General features: G+C 36.8%; 1 protein-coding gene across 1 annotated transcript in view; it reads left to right on the top strand.

Annotated features, from left to right (window-relative positions):
- The window catches only part of KCNH8 (potassium voltage-gated channel subfamily H member 8), a 176,793-nt gene that overhangs the window by 114,893 nt on the left and 45,040 nt on the right, over positions 1-16,860 (top strand). The window contains exon 8 of the mRNA XM_058025604.1: positions 15,890-16,087. Coding sequence (XP_057881587.1) covers positions 15,890-16,087 — 198 coding nt within the window. The remainder of the gene's footprint in view (positions 1-15,889; positions 16,088-16,860) is intronic.

Genomic DNA, 16,860 nt, shown 5'->3' on the forward strand with positions numbered 1-16,860 from the left:
GATTACCAGTCTGCTTTTGAACCTTTGAGACTCATGTTTGCAAGACATTCTTAGCAACGATGGTGGCCAGAAATTTAGTTCCAAAAAAAAAAAAAATGAAAACTGAGATTTTGTGTGATCACAAATCTCCAGGTAGTGGGGCTGTCAGGAAAATCAGCTAACAGAAGCCACATGATAAAAGTGTAGTGCTAAGGAATGAAGAGGGTTTGGACCCAGATGATGGGAATGTTTGGGGCATGCAGGTACGTGTACCTACTTCTGTATTCCAGACCGACCTTCTGGAGCTGTAGCCTGGACCTACATCAAAACAGCTTCCAGTAATTTCAACAAATGCTCAGCTTGTGAAGAGCTGGTCCTAATGATCTCCAAGTGGAGCTTTGGGGAAGGCTGCAGCTGGCCCCTGCTCCTGAGCTGTCTGGCAGATGGCAACGCTCAGCGCATGTGCCCAGCATGCCCTGGTCTGCCTTAGTGGGAACATCAGTTCCGTTTGTTTTGTGGCACTGTAGGAACTTAGTGAATTCTCCTCACTGCCAGAAAGAGTGCTTGTAAATTTCCAAGGATCTCAGCCAAGAGAGCTGTGTTCTGCTCTAAAATATTGGTCTGGTTTCAGTGCTCCAAACACACATCCATCAGGTTAGAAGTGACACGTGTAGATTTATGAATCCTTGTGCGGAACAAGAAAGAACATCATGCTGACTACACTGCACAGCACTGCACAGATATTATCGTGTATAAAATATTATAGTGCTAGCTCGTTCCCCAGCAGTGATCAATTGTTCACTTCAGTCTGTCATCTCTCTACCTGAATGTTTGACTTTTAATTTCTTTTCCAATCTGCTTCAATTATGGATTTTCTTCATTTTTTAGTCATTAGTGATAACAGAACCTATTCTTCTAGAACTATGGTCCTTTCTGGTTTTGAAGTTGCATCTTTAAGAAAAGGAGTTTTAAAATATATATTTATGTCATACATGAGTGCTGGTATCTTCAATTTAGTAAAATCAATTTTAATGCTCTCTTGACCTGGGGTACCTGTATTGAAGGTTCATTGTTGTGTGGAATAGAAATATCTGTATAATACTCACCTGTTTAGTTTTTTGGTGGTTTTTTGTAGGAAGCAGGGCTGAAAATTCACTGCTAATTAATATTTGAAGGAAATGGTTGATGGTTACCACTCTTGTGAAGTATTTGGAGTATCAATATCTGAGAGACTCAGCCAACTAGTTTGGGTGGTTTCTTGCAGTGTTATAGAAAATAATTAGCCCCTGGAGTGTCATGCAGAAATAGTAATAGGAATAAAGTAGACAACCAAAACAAGAAGATCACTTTGAAGCTATGAAACTTTTCAAAGTACTCGTTGTACAAATGACTACAAACAGTCCTTATTACATTGCACATACTTTGAAAAAGACAAGGATATACCAAAATTCTGAAGCATTACATAATGATGAAACACTCTAAAGCAGTTCAAACAGAAAATTTTAATCCCAGGAGAATATCTAACATTGGAATGCTTTTAAATAATTTTATTGCTCTTTTTAATCCTTAAAAGTTTTAGTCCTCTGTGAAAGTAATGCTTTTATTGTGCACGCAAGGTGTAAATTTTCCATTAATTCTTTGAGGTTCACAATATCCAGCCTTGTTAGAACAAATATAAATAAAATCATTAAAATCATGAAGAAATTAGAATTAATGTACTATGTATTTCAAAACAACCAAAAAAATCTTTATTTAAAGTCTGCTGGGTATCTTACCTGATTGGTGAAAATAATTTTTTATGTAAAATACTATATATGAGGCCAGATTTGGAGCATCTTGTGGTGTGAAATATTAATGAAAGAAAAGTTTTTCTTTTTTCCCTGATCGGGTTAGACTTTTGAATAAGGCAGAAATGCGAGAAAGTTCATCTGGCTTTTGAAGAAATCCTATTTGCAGATAAACATAGCTACTCATTATTTTTGCACAACAAAAGCAGAGGCACATAGTATTTTCTGTGTCTGTCAGTCAGTTAGATTGAACACAGAGAAATTTAACTGCTGCAAGGGAATTTCATGTGCAAAACTGTAATCACCAGAACATATGTGGGAAGTATGTGTGGAAACCTGTCTGCACATGATAAAGACCTACACTTACAAATTAAGGTTTTGGAAGGGCTTATAAATTTATATTTTAAAATATTCATAGAAATTAAGTTTGTGGAAATTTTTCATTTTCTATTTCTAAACTCAAACCAGTGTGTTTGAGGTGCAGGTGTGTGAAACTAAAATATCATTTATTGAGCTGAACTGAAGCATTCCCTTTGCATTTAGATTAACATCAATTTGTATTTTAGCTGCTCTGGGCCTTAGTAAGTCTTCCCTGCTGTTCTTTCCTATAGGATTAGTTCCTTGATTAAACTGTGTTTTCCTTTACACACCGTACTTTGCCTTCTGATTGAACCATTTTAAGCAATCACCAAATAGCCTGGGACTGAGATACCCTATTGGATTTGTAGCCCAGAAAAAAGCAGGCATGAAAGTAGCTTATTAAATGGAGTGTGAATTTTTTGCATCATTATTAATACATTTCCAAGATTTTGTAACTAATAAAAAAATTTTCGGACAGTTTTAAAGTCAAAGGTAAAAATCTGGCATGCGGATGAAGCCCTCTGAGATTTGACAAAGTGTCCTGCTGCATTGAACTACAAATTACCTGGGTATCATTTATTAATTCTACAAAGCAGTTTCCATCGCAGTGGAAAAGCTGTATCTGGACCAATTTCTGCAACCATGGCAGAAATTCTCAGTGCCACATGTAGGGGAAAATATCTGCCTAGTGAACACAGAAGAAGAAAGGGTGGTCCCAACAGGTAAAATAAGGCCAAGATCTTTCCACATGGCTTCTGTAATGGGAACAACAGAGAGTATAATTATTGCAAGTTGAAAATATTGTGCATAGAAGCTCTGTTCAATCAATTTGAAGTTACATCAGAGTCTTTAACCCTTAACTGTACTTGGAACTGTAGATCTTTTGGCTGCAGAGAACCTCTGGGGTTTATTTAAACCAGTTAGATAGTTGAATCAGGACCATCACAGGCAGTAAATCAGGTCAAACACAGCTTGCTCCATCCAAGTCCTGAAAACCTTGACTGGGTACACCTTGTACTAGGGTTACACTACCCTCCTCTGAGAGCTCTGTACAATTTGCTAAAGTATTAGTGTCTCACACATTGGTGTTATGGGATGTTCTGTTAGAACTCGGAAATTCCTACTTCTGTTTTAAAGCTCATGGCTTGGCTGTTCAAACTGTAACTTTTCAATCTAGTTGAAACCCACAAAGCCTTTGCTATGTATTTTGAAATCTTTCCAGCAGCTGCTTCAATAGGTGATTGGACTGCCCTTCAGCCCCATCACATAAGTAGAGATCCTAAGGTGCTAGAAAACCATGTTGCATTCCAAAGACATCCCATTAAGATGAAAATAGCTTTTCTTTTCTCTTCTTTTGTAGCACATGCTTTAAATTTTTAATGTAGAGATGTCCTTTGCATATATTCCTATTTTCTATTTATTTATCATTTTTTTCTCTGCCCTTTACCAGAGCAGGTGCTTGATAAAAGAAGGGTTTTCTGCTGCCAGAATAGAAAATTATTTCTGTACAGAAATGAAGAAATTATTCAAGAGTCTTTCCAGTCTCTCTTCCATTTTCCTATATCCTGTAAAATATTTCTGTTCCTTTTTTCCTTTCAGATGACAGTGCTTAAAGTTACCTAGTACTTACATTCAGTCAAAGAAGCCAATGTGAAGCTGTGAGAATATGTCAATGAATTCTGCAGCATGTAAAGTTTTTCACAAGACACATTCTGTAAAAGTAATTATACCTAATTATTTTAAATTGTTTTTCATTGTCAGCTCTAAGAGAGCTGGAGATAAAAATGCTAATGCTTAGGATTCCCTTATGTCACACACTTCAAAAAGACCTGTCATGTGTGCAGACACAGATGTATTATTTCAGAACTGCATCAGCTTTAAAAATGTAGCGTACTTTTCCATTAAGACACCACCTTTCTTCTTTACTTTTTACTCTTTCTTTACATCAAGCCCTTATTTCACTGCAAATTCGTGGGGTTTTTTGTTATCTTTAACTATAATCCAGAGTAACAGATCCCCTGTTGTTGATCTCCTCCTCACAAAAGGCAGATTTGTTTGGATCTAAACTTCCTTGATTCAAGTGGCACATAATTTAAAAAAAGAATTGAAAAATGTTGCTTATGTTCTAGAATCAAGGAATAAAAAAAAAAAAAAAAAAACAAAGCAAGAGCGAATAAAGTGCTAATACCATTTATCATAGGGCTTCCTGTCAGAGGCAGGTCCCTGTTCAACACAATGGCTCCTTAGATAAGAACACAAAGGGGAATGTTTAGACAATGCTGTAAAATCCATGGAGCAAGCAAGGAGAGGATGGCAGCGAGGGTTAGCACATTTAGCTGTTATCTAACCAGCATGGATGTCAGCAATAAAACAGACAAGGAGAAACGGATGTCAGGTAGGCTGCAGCTCTCTATGCTGACCCAAACTGAACTCCATACTGTCATCATCATCTCCTGTGTGATCATGTGCAGGCCATTCAGATGGAAATTAGTATGGTTATATTGCAATTCTGCAATAAACCTTTCCTTTGCAGTTAGACCTACAGAAGGAAACAGTTTCTGTGCTGGGGCTTCTGCCCCTGTTTTGCCAAACTGGGAGACTGCATTTGAACAGGTAATAGGTGCTGAGAGTTGGCTTGATTTCTGTGGGAAAGATGGCAGGAGAGGGGAAGGTACCACCACTTCTTGCATTACTCAGATTTAAAAAGCAGAGTCTGGAAGTAAACAGCTCTACTCTTGCAGACTGCTGACAGTTAGACAGAATGAAAATACAAGATATGTGTAGAAAATTACACTGATTTTCTAAAAAGTATAGTCCTCTTGATATCTTGCTCTTGCAAATAAACAATACTTTTTATAACAAAGATTTTAAGATGTTGATTACCACTGTCGCTCCTTCCATGAGAATTTATTTGCAGGTTCTGAGTCAGAACTTTAATATATTAACTCTTAGGACTGAGAAATAGTCAGAAGAACTGAAAGACTTTATTTTGTATTTCTCTGATGGTGAGACCCAAGCAGTGAGAACAGCAGGGTAGAGGTGAGATTAATTTACCAACTATGCCATGCTGCACACACTTAGACAAAAAGCTTTGGTAACAACTTTAAAACTTACATTCTGCAAGTCTGTGTTGTGTGGGAGATTTTGACATATTTGAAAATAAGTATTTCATTTTAAAATCATCTCTATTGCTTGTGGAGGAGAGTTCTTATTCCTTTAAAAAGATACGAATAGCCTGCCTGTAATAGCTCAAAACCTTTCTGGGATGATTTGGACTCCAAACACATAGAGCTGCAAAACAGGTTTCTAACTCTTTAGCTGACACCATTAAAAAAATTCCTCATTACCATCAATATTACTGCAGGAACACCTGGGGTGCTACTTATGGGTCAAGGCCCTCTTGTCTCCATTGCTGAATTAACACAGAATAAAAAGGCTGCTCTTGCCCAAGAGGATATTACAGCCTAAATATAAGATCAGAAAAGCTCTAACAGATGGGTACAGACTGATGGAGCACAGGGAAGCAAAGAGGGCATAGATGGACGTGCTCTTTGCACTGAATGGATGACCAGCACAAATGTGTCTAATTCCAAACTTAGCTGCAAGGCTTTTAATAGCCTGGAAAAAGACAGTAACAGCCAGATTGCCTAAGGAGCAGTAATGTTAAATACTGAAACTCTTTCTGCAGTGACACTGGGCATTTCCTTTAAGAAGATGATATTCACATAATTTACAAATTCTGAATATGGCCTCACAATTTAATTTCTCAAATTACCTATACATTTAGATTTGCATTATTTACCTGTAATCTAAAAATTAAATTAACATGATACTATTTTAGCAAAAAAAGTGGTTAATTTACTTATGCTACTATTTTATTTTAGTGTAAGAACCCTAGGAAAACATACTGGGGAGAAAAAAGCAAGATAATTTTCAAAAAATGAAAAAGTGTTTTTCTTCACTCTAAATATGTCAATAGCATTGGAGCTGTTTTCAAACTATTTATAGTAAATAAATAAAATTTTAATAGAAATAGTTAGCTTTATTAAGTGCTTTGCATGTATTGCCTTCTACTATTGCAGAAAGTCGATATTGAAAATTTCCTCATCTTGTCCTTTCTTTGGACCTGATAGTCCAGAGATCTTTTCCAATCTAGTGGATTCTGCGATTCAGTGGTGTGGGGAAAGAGAGTAAACAGCTGACTTGCAAAAGCAAGAGGGATTTAAACCTCCCACATTTTCAAACACAGTCATCTAACAAATTACTGTTGAGAAGAGCTGTACTAGTTTATCACAGATTACAGTTTCAAGAACATTCCTTTTCTAAATGACTCTTTGACAAATGAGGCTGAAGGAAGTTATGACCTAGTTCTGCAGGAATGCAGGTGCACTGACCATGCACACTGGAGCTTCTTTGCAACAGTAAGTCTAAATGTTTAGAGAACTGTCATAAAATATCAAGGGGAATGTGTTCCTTTCAGGTCTGCTGAGTCAGCTCTTAAAATCTTTATACATAGCTCTTATAGGTAATATAGACAGGCCTCTCTACCTTGGAACAAGTGTATCTCTCCTGCAAGGGGAATCTTTATTACATTATACTGTGAGACTGGTACAGAGGTGCATTGGAGTCCTCCTCAGAAATGTGAGGAGCAGCACTGTCTGTATTTGTTTAGCCACCCACAGAATACTAGCTGCATGTCCCAGAGATGCAATCTGCAGCCTTGTGAGGCAGCAAGGCAGCAATGCAGTGTAGGGGTGAGGGGGACAACTCACCCAGAGCCTTATGGAGGTGATAACCTCTGTGCTCCTGCAGAGCATTTGCTGGCTTTTTGGAGACTGTCTTGAAGCTCTGCCCAAAGGGATATATCCCACCAGTACCACTCCTTTCTTTCTTCTCTCACCAGAATAAATTTCACTTGTAGGCATGAAATAAATTACCTGGAAAGATAATATTTTTCCACATGGTGGAGAAGAAATGTAAACAGCTAATTCACATGAGTTATCTGCCAAAGAAGCATCTAGGGCTCTGACTGTGAAACTTTATCTGGGCTCTTCCTCAGGGATTTCTGACAGTAGGAGAAAAAATAAAAGTGCAAAACTTTATTTTGCAGACAAAAGAAGATAGGACATCATCTCGAAATTTTAAGATTTATTGCCTCAAATATAGTTAGATTCTGTCTAGAAATGTGCAGGGCATGAAATGTGGGAAGCTGTTGGTAATTCATGTGGACTGTGTTTTGTAGAGTGTTTATGTAGCATTTTGCACTAGATGGAAGATATTCCAAACTCCAGACTGTTCTAACTCATTGTTAACTAAATATTTTAAAATATAGCTTTCCAACCTTGTTTTCTAATAAAATGCTATCATTGTAAATATTTAATATCAGTCCTTTTGTTCTACAATTTTTAAGCCACAAATATGCCCAGGACTGATCACTTTTTGCATTACAAATCTTATGGTGCCTTCACTGGGGTGGATTGCAAGCTTCGAATAGGAGGTACCTCTCCTTGCACTTATGGCTTCCCAAAACAGAAATTTAAATTGTTTAACAGACCACACCTTAATAATGACAAGAAATTACTTCCTACAAGGAAGTTTTGTGCATATCCTGAAGGTGGCATCAATTTTACCATGAGAAAAGAGAAATGCTACTTTTTTGTTCTAAGTAGTGATACTTGCAGATAAATTATCTGATAAAATTCAACTCAGAGTTGAATTTTATCAGATAATTAAAGCCTAATTTTCAGGTTTTCAGCACTTTGTGGGCTCAGCTGTGTTTTTCTTGTTACAAGGAACATTGCAATTAGATCTTAGATATTTTTTTCCTTTTTTGATTCCTTGATTGTACTCCTCTTCCTACTGAAACTGATTAGTTCATTGAGTATTTATTTCACCATGGAAGTTTCATTTTCAGGGAAAACAATGGGTCAATATCTTGTTATGACTTTGTCAAGTTAGATGAGTTGAAGCTCAGCAAAGTGTATTTTTTTTAATGCTACCTTCTAAGTGCACATTCAAGTAGAAATACAAAAGCCAATTTATTTACAAAGAATATTCGTTAGTCTTATAAAAGAATTCACCTTTCAACTCAAATTAACTTTTGGTACACCTGACAGAGGTTAAGCTTGTATGTAAAAACGCTCTAACACAGCAAGGATTTCACATTTATCTTGGAAAGCTCTATGGGTTATGAAAGTATTTAAGAAATCTGTCTCAATGTATGTCCTTAGTAAATACCTTCCCTAAGGATCTTGGGGATGATACAGTGTCCAGATTATTGCACCTGCAAAGGGTAAGGCAGGCATTCAAAAGGAACCAGATATGAAGGTATTCATGTCACCCACCTGCCTTTGACCACAGAAGTTTGTGTATCTTGAATGTCCAAGCCTCAAGAGCAATACAGGAACCTTTAATATTTATCATTGTTTTTCTCTTCTGACTGCATTACGTCCAAATTCAAACTTTCCCTGGATGATGTTACAGATGCTCAAAAACCAGTGATAAAATTCCCAAAATCTGGCAGAAGATTACAATTTCACTTGATATATGCTCAAACCCTGATTTTTTAATTTCATTCGTTAAAAAAAATTTTAAAAGAAAAAGTAGATACGAGGGTCTGAATTGTCAGCTTTATTAGGAGTGTGTTTGTGCCTTGGATTTTGGCTCATGACCATCTCTCTCTTCATGTGCTAATTTAGGAAGAGATATAATAAAAATCCTATCCAGTTTCTCTGCAATGGAAATCAAATGGCATATTTATTGAATCTATCCATTCCAAGTGTTCACCTGAATTCTAATATGACAAGGATCCTCAAAGTTGCTACTGGTGGATCTGTAATTTTGGAGACATGTCTCATCATAGTTTGTCTTTGAGACTGATGTGGCTTTGAAATTCTCAGCTATTTTACTTGTAATTTTAAAATATTCCATTTTTGTAGTTTCCATTGTTTGCAGCTCCCCAAAAATATGCTGTTAATATTATCACAGGGATGTTTAAGTGATGCAGATATATAACACATGAAAGAAGGCTCGATTTTTGTTTATGGATTAGACTTTAAAGAGGTGAACATCTGAGATCTGAAGCATGAAATCTTATAAAATGTCCTCTCGCCTCTGAAGATTTTATCTGATGAATAGAAAGAGGCATGAAGCACTTGATGCAAAAGGGATTATTTTTCTCCTCTTTGATTACATATTAAAGGAGGTTTTGAGGTGTTTCCTTTTTTCTTCTTATTGTCTGTGAAGTGCACATGCATCAAGTAAATGCATATAGAGTTCCATATATGTCTGTGGAAAATCTTGTGTGGTTTCCATCAAAGTAATATCCACATGTCTCACATTCTGGCACTTAAAAATCTACTCAGCCAGAGGTTAGGTATAATCTGCTTGTACAAATTTAACATAGCCCTTCATTACCTGGGTTAGCTGATGCAACCAATGCACCAGAAATCTGCCAGGGATTATGACCTTAACATAGAAAAATGGGGGAAAATACTAAAATAGACATAAACTAGGTTTAGAAGTATACAGAAAATGGGTTTCAAAGGTAAGAGAAAGGCAATGCTATGATGTGTGGAGGGCAGACACCCCTGCCTTGCATTGATCCAAAGCACTAATCCCCATCCTTGCTGCACACATGGCAGCTCCAAGTCAGCACAGCTGGTGTCTGGGCTCTGCTCCCGGGGTCACACAGGGCAGCCTTGAGAGCACCTCTACCACAAGGACTTCATTCACAGGCAGCTGAGGTAAAATTATGTTTCATATAGGCCCAGTTAAACCTGTTTCTTTTTTATGCCATGGCAAAAATTTCCCTCCACAACATTTGAACGCTGCAGTAGGTGTTCCTTTACTTCTGTAACACTACCAGTCTCATCCATAGCCATGTTATGTCTTTCTAGTTTAAGGAAAAAAAATCATTAAATTCAGCATAATAAAGACCACACTCTGATAAGAACCATATTTTTCAAAGCTAAAATAAAAGGTATTTAGAATAAATTATTTTGAGATTTTAACATTTTTAAGCCATCTCGGTACTTGAGAAATATGTTGTCTTTATCATATTTGTTTTCTTTCTCATTTTAGCTGTCCACTCTTTTCAGGAAAGTGTGTTAGCAGAATAAAGATCAAGGGAACTAGATTAATGCCAATTGTTCCTGATTGTCCTGCAGCCATTATAATTATGTCTGTTATATTAATATCAAAATCACTCTAGTTTAAATTTCATGCATTGCTAATTAGTTTTTACTTATCTTGAATACCAGCTAATTTTCTTAAAATATAATCCTCTTGGCCAGAGCTGTTCCTTTGTACCCTGTACTTGCTGACATATCATATAGACGTACTTCTGATTTCCTCTTACACAGACAAGGCTTATTTATTGTCTTCATTTTGAAAAGAGCATAAATTCATGTCCTTTATTTTACTAGTGTGCAATTCTGCCCATTTAAGCACAACTGGAGCTGTGTTTTCACACTCTCAGAGCCTGTAACTACGTCACATTTTCAGGACTGTGTCTTGTTTGGTGGGGTTTTTTTGGGGGGGAGGAAAGGGGAAAGGTTTACGGGGGTGGTGTGTTATTTTTTGCCTAATTCATGTAAAAGAAAAGCCTGATTCCTGTTCTTCGTTCTTCTTATTGACCCAGTCCAGTAACATCTGGGACATTTCTGTCCATCCAGAAGCAGTGGTATGATGCTCTTGTCATCTCTGGTGTTCTTTAATCCTAAAGCCATCTGCTCTGGTACCTGGGAGCCTCCCCTAACATGACAGGCAAAGCTCCACTATAAATCAAACCTGTAAACAGATGATCAGGTTTTGCGACAATGAAAAAGTAACAGCAATATTCCACAGGGTGAAATAGTAGGAATGCTGTTGTTTGGTCTATTAATAGTCTGGGGAAAAACCACAAATGTTTTAGCAGGGAAAAACTGCACATGTCAGAAAAATTTTGGCTAGACAGAGATAAAACACTTTGAAGCTCTTGTGAAGAATCTGAGTAATCGCCATGAGAACAGAGGCAATGATTATTCAATAATTTAGTCATACACGCAAGAAGTAAAATGATTTCATCTTATACACCTTTAGATTCTGAATGTGTTATATCAGTCAGCAACATCTAGAGAGTAATTGTGCAAAATTCTTTGGAAGAAATCTTAAAATGAAGCTACTGCTTTAATGTCTAATGAATGATAATTAGGGTTTGATATGGTAAAATGTATTCATTATGCTGTTCTAAAAGATCTCATCTGAAATGCAATATTAGCTCTGGCCTCCCCTCTTCAAATGAACTTTAGCTATGATACATTCTGAGGAAACCATACAGACAGTTGAGGGAAGTGATTTGGACATCTAAAATCAAAGAAACTGTAATCCCATGTGCTTTTACCTAAAAAGAAGGAAATTCACCTACTTGGTCTCTCTTCATAACTGTTCTGCCTAAAGGTTTATTTTGTGGAGCTTAATACAAAGAAATATAGAGATGGATACAACCGGGAATCTTGGTTCATTGAGATCAACAGAAACTTGGACCATTTTTCCCCATTTAAAATGGAAATATGAGATGTTTATTTGCAGATCAGAGAGTGCTGCTAAGCGATGAAAGGGTGATGTACTTTGCTGTGCAAAACTACAGCTCTAGATCTGAAATTAGGAGCTATCAGCAGTGATCAGGGACAACTGCAGTAGGAACCAGGCTACACGGTGATTTTCATTTAAAAATGCATTCCAGTGATGAAGGATCTAATTTCTCTTGTACAGTTTTTATCTTCTCCTTAATGGCACTAAACTCTTCACTGCAACACACATTAGTAGTCATAGGATAGTGACTTCTGTATTAAAACTTAAAATCTTTTAATGTCAGAAGGCTGCATATGCTAGAGTTCAGGACATTTTTCTATTATTATTTCTTTTCAGTTGAGTCAGAAAAATAAAACAGCCTCAGACATACTCCTTAAATATAATCACCACTAAATACAATACACAATGTCCTTCAGTTCATTCCAGCATTTCTCACTACCTTTTGTCTTTGTCTACTATTAGCTTAGTATTGCTTATTGTCTCTCCTCACTAACATGAAAGGGCCAGGTATTGTCTTGCACTGAATGAGGTTGAAATACTGTTTAGACATCAAAAAAAGTGGTTATGTGAGAGCAGACAGGCTTTTCTACCTTCATATTTCCCATAGGAATACTTGAAATCCCTAAATTTGATGTGGAATCACAGCTGAGAGAAGCTCAGCCTTTGTCTCATACTTTTCTCTTTCAGCATCATCACTGCTATTGCTTTCAGACATTCAGGGATGCTTTCAGAGGCACTTCTTATCCACACCTTTTTACTCTTCTTTACACTGTAGTGCAGAATAAACCAGAGACCTGGGGCTTTTTTTAAACTGCAAAAGAAAATGTTGCTCCTGTTTTTAAAATAAGTAATATAGTTAATTAATGCATTAGAAAAAGGAACTAATTTCTAAGTTTTTTAAGTACCAGACAGTATTTTGGTATGTTAATTGTCTGGCATAAAAGGAAAAATCTAAGTAGTAGTATAGAATGAAGCTCCAAATTATAGGGAGTGTTGTACATACCCAAAGCAGAGAAAGCACCAAGCCAGGAGAAGGACTGATTTTCTGGATGTCTAGCAAATGAAATAATGTGATTTACATCCAGTTAAAAAGTATGTCATCTATGGAGGTTTAAAAGCTTTTTTTAGGCTTCTGCTGATACTTGAGCACTTCCCAGATATAAGTAAATGAAACTCAATACAGATTCTTACAGCAATTTTCAAAGTAGCCTAATGGAGCTAGATATCCAATTCCTATTGACTTTTCCAATGGGACTTGATTACTTAAGTGCTCTTTTTCTCTTTGAAAGGCCTTCCTCTTAATTATGCTAATTGGTGCTTTAAAATGTTTTCAAAGTCAGAGAGCTGTGCCTAGACAATGCTAATTCTGAACCAGACACGATTCATAATGCTAAATTCTAGGAAGCTCCCTCTGACTACAAGGTATATTTATTTTTCTCTTCTTCCCTGAGGGCAGAAATTAATTACTCAAGCTTGCCAGAGAATCTGCTGAGAGCTGTTACCTACAGGAACTGAAGAGGAAAATGCATTAGTCAGTGATGCTACCTCATGACTATTTCCATTGGCTGATGAAAGTATTTACACCCAACTGTATCTTGCCTCTACCCTGAAACTGAAAAAAATATAAAATGCAGTGCTATCAACAAATATGAGAAATACAGTTGATCTGGAAGGTATTGCAGCATTTTATATGCTCTGGCTGGAACACCACTTTATACAATTTTTTCAGAAGTTCCTGATTAGGATAATCTCTGCCAGCCAAAAGAGAAATGAGAAGCTGTAAACATGGTCTTATCTACAAGTCAGAGAAATGTATTTTTGCATTTCTCCCTTTCAGAAACACATTTTCTATTCCAAGTCTAAATCTCTGAAAACATTTACTTCATAGCTTTTCTTTACATTGTGGGCATGATTTTAGCAATCATTAAGAAATGCTAATCATTGCTAACTACTGCTGGTTTAGCTCAGTGATAGCCATATAGCCTACTAAGGGGATGATTTGTCTGACCTTCAGTTATACCACAGAACTAGACACTGGATACTAAACTCATCTCAAATACTGGTATCTTGGCCAGAAGTGTTTGCTAGAAATCCTAATATTACACATATCTTTGTACCTCACTTTTATTAGTAGCATGAATCCTTTAGGAGCAGTAATGTTTCACTAGGCTTGGATGAAAACCTTGAAAATGAAGTGAGTTGTAGAGAAACCAATTCACATATATCTCTCAGTTAAAAAATGCAGTCATCCACCTTTCCTGGATAGCACTGGAAATGCATAAAAAATGAGAAAAATGGAAATACACAGGCTGAGAATCAGTGGGTTTTAGAACACTCTGAGGCAGGAGATTTTCTCCTGAAAGGCTTATCAGTTACAGTTCTTTAAAATAACTTATATGTTTCAGTTTTGCAACTGAAACAATCTTGAGCTGATCTTGGACTTTATGATTGTATTACTTTACGTTAGGCTTAGATAGAATTTTTTAACTTTGTCCTCTCTCTGCTAGAGATTTTCTTAGGTTTTTATTCTATGCTCTTTAATGCTTGTGGTTACATTCCCTACTATAGAAATATAGGAGTTCAATCTGCCACACAAAGGACCATGCTACTGTTGGGGAGATGTAGTGTAATCTCAGAAAAACCGTAGTGCGCAGAGTACAGGTATTGACTCACCTAGGCTTCTTTTTTTCTTTTTCCCATTTTGCTCTACTTTCATTTTAAATAATTGGGAGCCACAAATATAAAATAGCCCCACTTGATCAATATTATCTATCCAGGCAAAATCAAGGAGATTTTCACATGCTTTCCTGTCTGTTGGCAAGGTAAAACATCCTACTCAGTACTGCCATTGTATGACAATGCCAATTGCTTTCATTAATGCTTTCGATCAAATTCCCTGTCCTGCACAGACTGGATCAGCAGGGCCATGGCCAGACCTTGCTGTGCCATTACCCAGCCCTTCTGGCTGAGCTTTCCCTGGAGAACAGGGAAAGCATGGAGATGAGCATGGGAGTAACTATGGTTCAGCAGGTCTTCTCTAGGTGCTAAATTCCTACAGATTTTCTTCGCAACTTAATTGGAAGAGCTAGGACAGATACTCTAAATGTACCCCCTGCTTTTGCAGACGTTCTGTGCAAAGAGATTTCCCCCAGTTCATATTTGGATTCATCGAATGGATGAATCCATGGATTCTGGCTGAATTCATGGATGCTGACTGAAGTGGAGAGAGAATAATCTCTAGGAGGTGATTCAGTCTGTCAGGTCCCATCTAACAAAGGGGGATCCCTAAAGGACTTTTCTAAAAATAAAACTGTCTGTCAGGACTATTTTCTTTTGGCAGTTCTTCCTGTATACCTAAGGAAGATTCCCAATCTCCCAAGCAAGCTGTTTAATAGGCAAAACTGGGCACACAAATAGATTTTTGTCCTTCTTCTTTCCCCAGTCTTGATTTTTGCAAAGAATTTTGTTTATGCAATTCATTCAGGTTGTGTTTTCCATCTGGATATTTTTTCCTGCATTGTTGCTTTGGAGTTGTTTTGTTGTTTTTTTTCAAATATCAGAGGCAGTAGCTAATTCTGCTTTCTCTGGTGCACATAGATGCGTTTATCAAAGTGAAAGGAAAGATTTAATGAACAATTTAGAAAATACTTACTGAAGCATGTTTTGAAAATTAATTCTGGTTTGTAAGTTATGTTTAGTTCTTTGAATCTTTTCTACTGTAAAAAGAAACATGTGAAAAGCTCTGAATATGTAATTACTATTATAATGATTTAGTCTTAGAATGTCAAAAAGCTTTCCAAGCATTAATTAATGGAAAGAATCAAATGATGATGCATTGTTGCTGCAGTGCTATTAGGTGAAGATGTTTATTTAGTGACTTAATGGATTTTATAAATTATATAATTAGACCTGTAATATGCAATTCAAAACCACTTGATTTCAATGCAGAAATACAATTCTTATCATAAAAATTGCACATAAAATAAATATGCCAGAGACACAATACTTAAAGTGCTGCATAAATTCCCAACGTTTAATGGTCTTTTTATTCTTGGAGTTATGTGAAGAATATAATGTTTTTTAAGTAGATTTGTGGGGGTTTCTAGAACTGTTTTATTAATATAATGTAAAGTTTTCATGGTGGTGTCAGTATTATAAAAAAGTAACTCTTTTTATGCTTTGTTTTGCAGGTTGGCTTCATGAGCTAGGAAAACGAATTGAATCTCCTTATTATGAGAATAATACACTTGGAGGCCCATCAATCAGAAGTGCCTATATAGCTGCCCTGTATTTCACTCTCAGCAGCCTCACCAGTGTTGGCTTCGGAAATGTTTCAGCCAATACTGATGCTGAAAAGATCTTCTCCATTTGCACAATGCTGATTGGGGGTAGGTACAATTAAGTATCATTTAAAACCTTTCCAAGGAGTAGGAAAAAGTCAAATAAAAGCTGAAATTTTGCTAAGTTCCTTAAAAGAAATCACAAACACAGAGGAAAGCTTAATAAATTTAATTTAAAATGGCAAAAGAAGGAAAAAACTTTGTTTGGTTTACACTAGATAGACTCTCTCAGGCAGATATATTTCTAAACTTTTGTTCACTTATGGTGAAGAAAGATGGTGTTGCCCACTGAAATGCAAGTTCACATTACTAACAGAGGAAGAGGCCCAGCCATGTGTTGGGGATTTCAGTCACTTGTGGCAGGCACTTTTCCAGAGAGCCAGGTATGATGTGCCCACCAGCTGCAGCTCCATCCCCACAGCAGCCCTGGGAATGGTGATGAGGGGAGGTGTGCAGCCCACAGCACAAAGTGTCTGTGAGCTGGTGTGTATCCTCATCTGAAGGACCAGACCAGAAGGAGAGGCAGGACAGAGCCAGGTGAACCTTAGCATAAAAAAAAATTAAAGCTACTGTTCAATTATCATTGATAAACATTTGATTCAGAATTGAATCAGAATGCAATTTTTTTGTCATATTTGGAGTCCTTTCTAACATTTTCATTTATGCTGATTACCTGGTTGTACTCTTGGAGTAAGCCACGTGCTCATTCATGGTCCCCTTCCTTCTGCTGAGGCACCTGGGGGCAACAAGCAGAGATCTGCAAGCCAAATCCTTTAGAGAAAGTACCAGAGGCTCAGTCTATACATTCATCATCCTCCCAC

This window comes from Melospiza georgiana, chromosome 1 (genome assembly GCF_028018845.1).
Source record: "Melospiza georgiana isolate bMelGeo1 chromosome 1, bMelGeo1.pri, whole genome shotgun sequence".
In the NCBI taxonomy this organism is placed as follows: domain Eukaryota; kingdom Metazoa; phylum Chordata; class Aves; order Passeriformes; family Passerellidae; genus Melospiza; species Melospiza georgiana.